The 10,000-nt window shown below is 56.5% G+C and overlaps 1 protein-coding gene across 1 annotated transcript in view; it reads right to left on the minus strand.

Annotated features, from left to right (window-relative positions):
* LOC115534847 (transcription regulator protein BACH2-like) overlaps positions 1-10,000 on the minus strand; it is a 42,297-nt gene that overhangs the window by 352 nt on the left and 31,945 nt on the right. The window contains exons 3-5 of the mRNA XM_030346128.1: positions 6,614-8,305; positions 834-1,040; positions 6-324 (exon numbers count right to left, since the gene is read on the minus strand). Coding sequence (XP_030201988.1) covers positions 6-324; positions 834-1,040; positions 6,614-8,305 — 2,218 coding nt within the window. The remainder of the gene's footprint in view (positions 1-5; positions 325-833; positions 1,041-6,613; positions 8,306-10,000) is intronic.

Here is a 10,000-nt window from a genome sequence, read left to right on the forward strand (position 1 = left end):
GTTGCCCATCGGCTCTCGCCCGCCCCCGCCCGGCGGCGAGGGGAGGAGGCCGGCGAGCGGCGAGACGGCGGTCTGGGGGGCGGGGCTGAGGCCGGGGGGCGGGGCCTCGAGGCGGGGCTTGGGGTGGCGTGCGGGCAGATGGGGGTCGGGTGCGGCGTTGCGCTTCAGCGCGGGGCAGTAGCGCTGCAGCGAGCGGGCCTGCTCCGGGCTCAGCTGCACCTCCTTGCACACCTCCTGGGAGAGGCAGGAGAAGTTCTCCCACAGCTCCCCCATGCACGCCTTCAGCTGGTTCCTCTCGCCCAGGAGCTTCTCCTTCTCACACACCTGCAGGACACACACACAGACACACACACACACAGACACACACACAGATATATACAAACACACACACACAGATACACACACACACACACTCACACACACACACACACACACACACAGATACATGCAAACACACACACAGATACACACACACACACACACAGATACATACAAACACACATAAAGATACACACACACACACACACACACACACACACACACACACACACACACACACAGATACATGCAAACACACACACAGATACACACACACACACACACACACACACAGATACATACAAACACACAAAGATACACACACACACACACACACACACACACACACACACACAAACAAACAGATACACAAACACACACACAGATACACAGATATATATACACACACACAAACACACACACACACACATTTTTTAGGACTGCATTTGATTTAATTCCGTTTCTTGTTCTCTGATAGCATTCTCTACTTTAGCATTAGCCACCGAGCAACCCACCAGCTTGCGGATCTCACACTCCAGGTTGAGGATGCAGTCCAGCTTGCGCTTGCGGCAGCGCTGCGCCGCGATGCGGTTCTTGCTACGGCGCCGCACGTCGTGGATGAACTCCAGCTGCTCCGAGCTCAGCTTGTGCATCTTCACCATCATCTGGAAGTCGTTCCGCGGGAGGTTCGTGATCTGGTCAACGGGGAACGGGAGCTTCACCTGGCGGGGAACGCGGACAGAAAATACACCGTGGTTTCATTTCATTGTGGAGGTCCGGTCAAAAAAACACCTGAACTGGTGTTCAGGTGTTCTCAACCTGTGAGTCGCATTTCATAAAGGCTGGCAGCTGCGGACCACGTGGGTTTTGGGCTGGCCGCTATAAACGTTATTTGTCTATCATAAATGTCTTGTCCGTTTCATTTATCATAATATTTAGAGACCGAAAAGAAGAATATAGTATTGAACGATATAATTTGAGAAATATTAAGTGCCTCGCCAGTAAGAAGGGTGTACTGCTATTATTTACTGCACAACATAAAAGTACCTCCACATAATGTGTCAGCTACTGAAAAGGTTGGGAACCCCTGTTCGAGACGAGTGAGGACTGAATACATAAAATGAATGACCAACATAACAGCGATGTCATTCACACGTATCACCACCAGATGGCAGAAGCGCTCCACACTGCACCCAGGAGTGAGCTCCCGCAGTGCTGCAGTCGGCTGTTGTCTCTCTCTCTCAGCTCCGTGAACTTCGCCAGATCTATCATGTGCAGCTCATAACGAGGGCAGCGGGTGACAGGATAGGACGTGTGTGTGTGTGTGTGTGTGTGTGTGTGTGTGTGTGTGTGTGTGTGTGTGTGTGTGTGTGTGTGTGTGTGTGTGTGTGTGTGTGTGTGTGTGTGTGTGTGTGTGTGTTGTGTAGGGTTTTTATATGTTGAGCTGTGAATTTTTTTTTTTAATCTTATTGGCATGGGGAATGTACATTTTCATAGATTGAAACTGAACAATCAATCAAGTCTCTCTCTCTCTTTCTCTCAGACATCGCAACATAAATGATAATACGCTACCATCTCCCTAGCGATAAAGAACAACGTTTGTGCAATGTTCCTGGGTGTGTGTGTATTGTTGTGTATTGATGTGTAGTGTTTGTTGTTTTCCTGTTCATTGGATTGCTTCCATTTGTGAAACTAAGGGAAAACAGAACCAAGATTCCAATCCCTCAGGAGATGATGAGCGTTCTGTAAGAACCTTAGAGGACCAGTCAAACCTAGACCCCTTACTGGGACTACCGGTCCAGCCTAGACCCCCGTACTGGGACTAGACCCCAATACTGGGACTACCAGCCCAGCCTAGACCCCTTACCTGCATGGACCAGCAGACCCAGTAGGAATGGGAGAGAGGAGAGGAGAGGATGGAAGAGGAGATGAGAACAAAGAGAGCCAGTGGAGAACTAGGCTGAGATGAAAGTCTCTCTCTCTCTCTCTCTCTCTCTCTCTCTCTCTCTCTCTCTCTCTCTCTCTCTCTCTCTCTCTCTCTCTCTCTCTCTCTCTCTCTCTCTCTCTCAGAGAGCAGACAGAACAAAGCCAAAGGATGGAGAGAGAGAAACAATAGGAAAGGAGACGAGACCCAGAATATCTTCAGAGAACCTCAGTGCCCGAAGACAAACACCTGATCCAACCACCCTCACCCTCTCACACATTCACTCCCTCGGAGGGAGAGAGACACACCGATTAACAGGGAGAGAGGGGTATAGATTGCGGATGTCAATCCATCTCTCAAAGAAGAAGAATCAGAGAGATAGGCTGTAGGGCGTCCTGCATTCATGCACGCACGCACGCACGCACGCACGCACGCACGCACACACACACCTTGTTTGATGTTTGCTAAACCAGTTGAATCCCTCCAGTATAAACTGGCTCAGTAACCCCCGGTAACAGAACGGGATGCCCTCCAGTAAAAAGAGATTATCTTTCTTGCTCTCATCCTTTTTCTGTTCCTTCTGAGACAAGAGAAGAAACCCATTTTAGCGTTGAATAACAACTAGCCATAAAATGTTTTAAGTTATTATCTTCAACCAGCACAACCGCTTGGCAGCACCAGATCTGCATCATATTGCCAATATTCAAATTATAGCTTTCCAGTAACAACCGCTGAATATGAATGGATAACAGCTAACCAGTAGCTGCCGCTAAATATGAATGGATAACAGCTAACCAGTAGCTGCCGCTAAATATGAATGGATAACAGCTAACCAGACCGCAAAGGTGCAAAGGTTGTCCCGCGGCATGCTAGCCATGTAGCCGTTTCGGTTAGCTAACTTCCTGTTCCGACGCACAGGCAGATAGAGAGCAGTGATATGTCGTTTCTGCTTCCTCCTCGTGCTGACACCAAAATCAATATTCACACATCGCTCAGACGCAGTGAGCTACAGGAGCTCAACACCCACAGTTTTAGCTAACTAGAGACAGAGAGGGGGAGAGAGGGGGCGGCGGGAGAGACAGAGAGAGAGAGAGAGAGAGAGAGAGAGAGAGAGAGAGAGAGAGAGAGAGACCCTCTATCATATTCCACCCGTTCAGTCTCTTCCCTTCTCTGGCCGTTGCGCACGACAACAACATTGAAAGCCAAGACCCACGTGGTCACACCCAGCCCCCAAACACAAACCACTGCGGACCGCACACAGAGCCATGTGGAACCTCTACTCCTGTCACCTCAAAACCAGGACAACCCTCAGAAACTCATTATTCTGGAGTCCTCGGGAGGATCAAGTCAGATCAGCCAATCAGCAGTCAGACGCGTCAGAATGTCACCCCTGGTCAACAACAGCGGAGGCTAAGCTACCGCTAAGCTAACGATAGCATCTAGCTGCAGGTGACGCAAGTGAACCCAGCTAACCCCGACACTAGCGCCCCCGCCCCCCCCGCCCCCCCGCCCCTTCTGCTCACAGCAAACAGCTTCCTTCCTGCTCATTGTGCCTCGTCCTCGCCTGGAGCTAACTTTAAACACACACACACACACACACACACACACACACACACACACACACACACACACACACACACACACACACACACACACACACACACACACACACAGGATTAAAAAGGGAAGTTGACCTGCCTCCAAGTCAGGCTTGGTCTGCGCACAACCCACTAGACCCCCCAGACCCACTAGACCCCCCCCAGACCCACTAGACCCCCCAGACCCACTAGACCCCCCAGACCCACTAGACCCCCCCAGACCCACTAGACCCCCCAGACCCACTAGACCCCCCAGACCCACTAGACCCCCCAGACCCGACCCACTAGACCCCCCAGACCCACTAGACCCCCCAGACCCACTAGACCCCCCAGACCCACTAGACCCCCCAGACCCACTAGACCCCCAGACCCACTAGACCCCCCAGACCAGACCCACTAGACCCCCCAGACCCACTAGACCCCCCAGACCCACTAGACCCCCCAGACCCACTAGACCCACCAGACCCACTAGACCCCCCAGACCCACTAGACCCCCCAGACCACACCCACTAGACCCACCAGACCCACTAGACCCTTCAGACCCACTAGACCCCCCAGACCCACCAGACCCACTAGACCCTTCAGACCCACTAGACCCACCAGACCCACTAGACCCACCAGACCCACTAGACCCCCCAGACCAGACCCACTAGACCCCCCAGACCCACTAGACCCCCCAGACCCACTAGACCCCCCAGACCCACTAGACCCCCCAGACCAGACCCACTAGACCCCCCAGACCCACTAGACCCCCCAGACCCACTAGACCCCCCAGACCAGACCCACTAGACCCCCCAGACCAGACCCACTAGACCCCCCAGACCAGACCCACTAGACCCCCCAGACCAGACCCACTGGACACCCCAGTAATAACTAATAGACCAGTAGGCCCCCTGGGGTCTACTGGTCTGGGGGGGTTGGGGTCTACTGGTCTGGGGGGGTTGGGGTCTACTGGTCTGGGGGGGTTGGGGTCTACTGGTCTGGGGGGGTTGGGGTCTTCTGGTCTGGGGGTCTACTGGTCTGGGGGGGTTGGGGTCTACTGGTCTGGGGGGGTTGGGGTCTTCTGGTCTGGGGGTCTACTGGTCTGGGGTTTTGGGGGTCTACTGGTCTGGGGGGGTTGGGGTCTTCTGGTCTGGGGGTCTACTAGTCTGGGGGTTTTGGGGGTCTGATGGTCTCCAAGCGTGGAACAGGGACAGCAGGAAGTGGGGAATCTCACTTCGCCAGCAAGTGGATAATAATTAGCACATCCATTTTTATGTTTGTGGAGTAGAGACGTCAGATATGGGTTTGGGGGGGGGGCGGGGGGGTAGTCTTGCGTTCCGAGAATACTCACACTTCCATCGCCATAGAGACGTCTCTGCCACCCTCGTTCTCTCCCACTCCATCCCCCCGCCTCGCTCTCCGTCTCGCTCTCTATCCCTCTCTCTATTTGCATCAGTCGTTAACACGTTTCGTTCATCTTTTATTCTCTCTCTCTCTCTCTAGATATATCCGTCTCTCTCCCTCCCCCACTCTCTCTATGTGTCCATCTCTCTCTCTCTCCCCCTCTCTATATATATATATTCCGTCTCTCACTCTCTCCCACTCTCTCTCAGTCCCCATCTCCCTCCCCCCCCCCTCTCTCTCTCTCTCACTTCACACATGCCCCCACAAACACGGCCTCTCCACCAATCAGAGCGGGGGATCCGAGCCAGCACCCCCCTCTCCTTTGATGTCACGTTGCCTGGTGTGAGGGCTCGTTAGGCAGCAGGGCGATGAGGCATCGTTGACTCATTACATCACCATCGAAGACGGGATGCCCGCATCGTCGTGTAAACCCGTGGTGACGGATCCTCCTTGGTCGTGTCGCTCGGTCGCGAGGTGTGAAGACGAACGCCGGCCCCACGCGTCACGCTCTGGTGTGTCAGTGCTTCCACACACACACACACACACACACATCGTCTAACGTCCGGAGTTGGAGCCTCATGCCGAACCACTAATCACACCGGGTGATTAGTGGTGTGTTGCTCGTGGCTACAAACCACGAAGCAGACCGTGTGTATTTACACAACCTTAATGAGTTTGATCAAACCATTAGAACATGTTCTAATCAACTTATAGCTGTAGCTGATATGCAAGTGATCTCGGGGGGGCTGAAGCCACTAACTGGTGAACCGTGTGGTTGATAGACTGCGGAGCAAGGTCCATTTATTTATTTATTCTCTGCTTCAACGTACGTTCCCCGTTCAGTTCACTAGGAAGAACCAACCAAAGATATTAATCACCAATCTCCTCACAACCACATATTGATATCAGGTGATCCCCATGTTGGGAACCACCTAATTCCCTAATGTGTTACAGCAGAACCTCTGGTCCAGCAGTCCTACTGGGTTATAGAACCTCTGGTCCAGCAGTCCTACTGGGTTATAGAACCTCTGGTCCAGCAGACCTACTGGGTTATAGAACCTCTGGTCCAGCAGTCCTACTGGGTTATAGAACCTCTGGTCCAGCAGTCCTACTGAGTTACAGCAGAACCTCTGGTCCAGCAGTCCTACTGGGTTATAGAACCTCTGGTCCAGCAGTCCTACTGGGTTACAGAACCTCTGATCCAGCAGTCCTACTGGGTTATAGTAGTCTTAGGTTATAGAAGTACTACTGTGTTATAGCAGTCCTACTGTGTCATAGCAGTCCTACTGTGTCATAGTGGGAGTGTATGAAGCTCCAGGAGGTGGTCTCGAGGATCACTCCATTGCCAGCGGGGGGGGGACGGGGACGGGGACGGGACGGGACTCACCTCTGGGCCGCTCTCCCGCACGTGTCCCGACTCGCTGTCGCCCTCCGAGAACGACCCCGACTCGTCGCTGGAGTTGGTCGCGTACGACCGCTCGCACTTGATGGTGGGCGGCCCCTGGCCCAGGAACATGGAGTCGGCGGCCCCCAGCGCACAGCCCAGCCCCCCGCCGTCGGGCGGCAGGTCGGGCCCGTGGTCGCCCCCCAGGCAGCGCGCGGCGTTGGAGCACGGCGAGGAGGAGAACTCGGACTGCGGCAGGCTGCAGGGCGAGCCCCCACTGCCGTCCTCGGCGAAGGAGCAGGACGAGCAGGAGCTGGAGGTGCGGGTCCGAGCCGCGCAGGGCGGCGACCGCGGGCACACCTTGATGGGCACAGGGCAGCTGGGGCGGGGCCGCGGCCGGCCCGGGAGCGGGGCAGCCGCGCCGGGCTCCGGGTAGGTCTGGGTGGTGGGCAGCGACTGGCTGGACCCCGCCCACAGCCCCTTGGGGGTCCCGGGGGGGAACTCCAGAGAGGTCCCGCCGGGGAAGGAATGCGCCGGGGTGCCGAGGCGGTCACATGACCCCGAGGAGAAGATGACGCTGCTGCGCCGGTCGAACTCCGCCTCCTGCTTGCAGACGGCGTCGCAGGAGGCGGACCTTAGGGAGGGGAGGGTCGGGGGGGAGGAGGGGGCGCTGGGGAAGGGCCTGAAGGGTCTCCGGTGGTCCCCCTGGGACGCGGCCCGGTCCGGGGCGCGGACCCTGTTGGCGAACACCTGCCGGGGCAGGGCCGGGGGGGGCGGGGACCCGGGGAGCTCCGCCCCCTTCCTGAAGAAGGCCCGGAGGCAGGAGGGCGACTTGGGCCTCTTGGCTCGGCCGGGGGGGGCGGGGGGCTCCGTCTCCATGGTGATGGCGCCGTCCTGCTCCTCGCCGGACAGGCACAGCAGGACCGCCTCCTCCTCCTCCTCCGGCGCCTCTTCGTCCTCGTCCTCGTACAGCCGGGGCTCCTCCTTGATGCGGGCGGCGGGCGGCCCTCCCATCACAGGCTCCGCCCCTCCGACCCCGCCCTCCTTCACGGGGAAGCCTGAGTGGCTGGAGTGTGAGGGGGAGGAGCCCTGGTCGTGGTGGTGGCTGTGCTTGTTGCACGCCCACTGGTACTTCCTGTACTTGGGGCAGCGTGGCAGGTCCGACGCCCCGTGCTTGTCAAAGTCCGGCCGAGCGTCTGCGTGGTTACCGTGGTGACCGCGCTCGCCGTCCGCCCGCCGCCGCGCCCTCGGCGAGGAGGAGGAGGAGGAGGAGACGGGGCGGGGCGGCTTGGCGGCCGCGGGCCGCACGCGGCCATCTCTGGCGTCATCGTCGTCGCCGTCCTCCTCGGGGTCCGAGACGTTCATGTCAGTCGCCGCCGTCGTGGTCTCTGCCGCCGTCGTGGTCTCTGCCGTCATCGTGGCGTCCGTCGTCGTGGTCTCCGTCGCCGTGGTCTCCGTCGTCGTGGTCTCCGTCGCCGTGGTGTCCGTGGTGGCCGCCCCCTGGTGGCCCGGCGGCGGCGGTGCCGGCGCCTCGCTGCGGAGCTGGTCCTCCAGGAAGCGGAAGCAGGAGTCCTCCAGGTTGTGCATGCGCAAGAAGCCGGCGCAGCGCACCACCTCCTGGATGTTGTCCCGGCTCAGCACCAGCTTGGCCGTGTAGGCGAACTGCAGCAGCGGCGCGAAGCCCGCCGCCGTGACCTGAACGGGACACACGGAGACAACGTGTTACCGTCTGCTACGGTTACCGTCGCCTCGGTTACCGTCGGTTTGGAACAAGTCTGGACCTTGGAACAGGTTGCAGTGCACGTGAACAACGGGTGTAGAACTAGAGCAGGTGTAGACAGCAGAACAGGTGTAGACATCAGAACAGGTGTAGACAGTGGAAGTGGTGTAGACATCAGAACAGGTGTAGACAGCAGAACAGGTGTAGACAGCAGAACAGGTGTAGACAGCAGAACAGGTGTAGACAGCAGAACAGGTGTAGACAGTGGAAGTGGTGTAGACAGCAGAACAGGTGTAGACAGCAGAACAGGTGTAGACAGCAGAACAGGTGTAGACAGTGGAAGTGGTGTAGACAGCAGAACTGGACGGTGCAGCTCAGAACAGGTGGAGGCCCTTGACAGGTGGAGTTACTAGGTAAAAGGTAACCGGTAACATGGTGCGTTCGGTTTCAGTCCCAGGAAGACGATTTGACACACCATTTGACGATTTCTCTGAATCTAAACCAATCTGAATGTTTTGAGGGTCTTAAGCTAAGCAGGTTAGTAGCGGTGTGAACTGGTCCTCTCTAGTCACCCCGGGCGGTCTGGTGTCAGGTCATCACGGCGGCGTAGGGCTCATCTCTGTAGCCGCTTAGCCAAGGATGTGTGAAGCGAGGGAAGCCGCCGATTTGGACTTAGCAGGAGCTAATGAGGTAAGGCATGATCCCGCACCAGACAGGCATGTGTCCCGCCCCGCTAAAGCCCTTAACGAGCCCCTAACGAGCAGGGGAGGACGCAGACTTAGCAGCGAGGCACGTTCCTGACGCTCAGGGTTCACGCCCAGGCCGTGTCTGTTCTTTTAAAACGCTTCACAGAGCTACCAGCGTGGACCTCCTCCCGCGGCCCCCAGCGGCGGGATAGCACCGTGATCAAAGCCACCGAGGAGACCCGGAGCAAAACTAACCAATCACAGAGAGGTTCACTCTGAGGCGCGGCAGACTGACGTTTGCTCCGCAGAGCGATTTGGGTTCTGTTCTGTCGCTTAAAGAGAGCCCCCAGATGTTGGCGTGATGGCGTTCATGTGGTTTTAATGAGACCCCCCCCGGTTTACCAATTGTTGAGTTTATGCGTTTGTTTTCGTTTTTCAGCGAAGGACAACGGGAGAGAGATTCAGTGAGGCTGAACGGGGTGTGTGCATGTGTATTTGTATGTTTGTATTTGTGCGTGTGTGTGTGTGTGTGTGTGTGTGTGTGTGTGTGTGTGTGTGTGTGTGTGTGTGTGTGTGTGTGCGCGCGCTAGGTGTGTACCGTGCGCGCGCGTACCAGCGGACTAAATGCTTGATTTTCAACATTACACATATTACTTTTGACTACATGTAGTTATCTATTCTAATAGAGGTCGCCGTTTAAAACCTCCCCAATCAGAGCCTCGTTAGGGAGGCACTAACGAGGTCACTGCCGCCAGACTCCAGTCCTCTGAGTGACGAGGAGACGGAGGGCAGACCTCAGCTGTGTTATCGACGCTACACACTCTGATCCGTCTGCTCTCATATTGCTGCTCCAGATCAGAGCGAGCCGGCTGACTGATTAGTGGCTCGATTCAGCTTCCGTGAATCATTCAAGTATCTTCACACACTCAGAGAGAGACCGCAGCCAACCGAAGACACCTCTGACCCAGAGAGAGACAGTAGTCC

This window comes from Gadus morhua, chromosome 21, assembly GCF_902167405.1.
Source record: "Gadus morhua chromosome 21, gadMor3.0, whole genome shotgun sequence".
NCBI lineage: Eukaryota > Metazoa > Chordata > Actinopteri > Gadiformes > Gadidae > Gadus > Gadus morhua.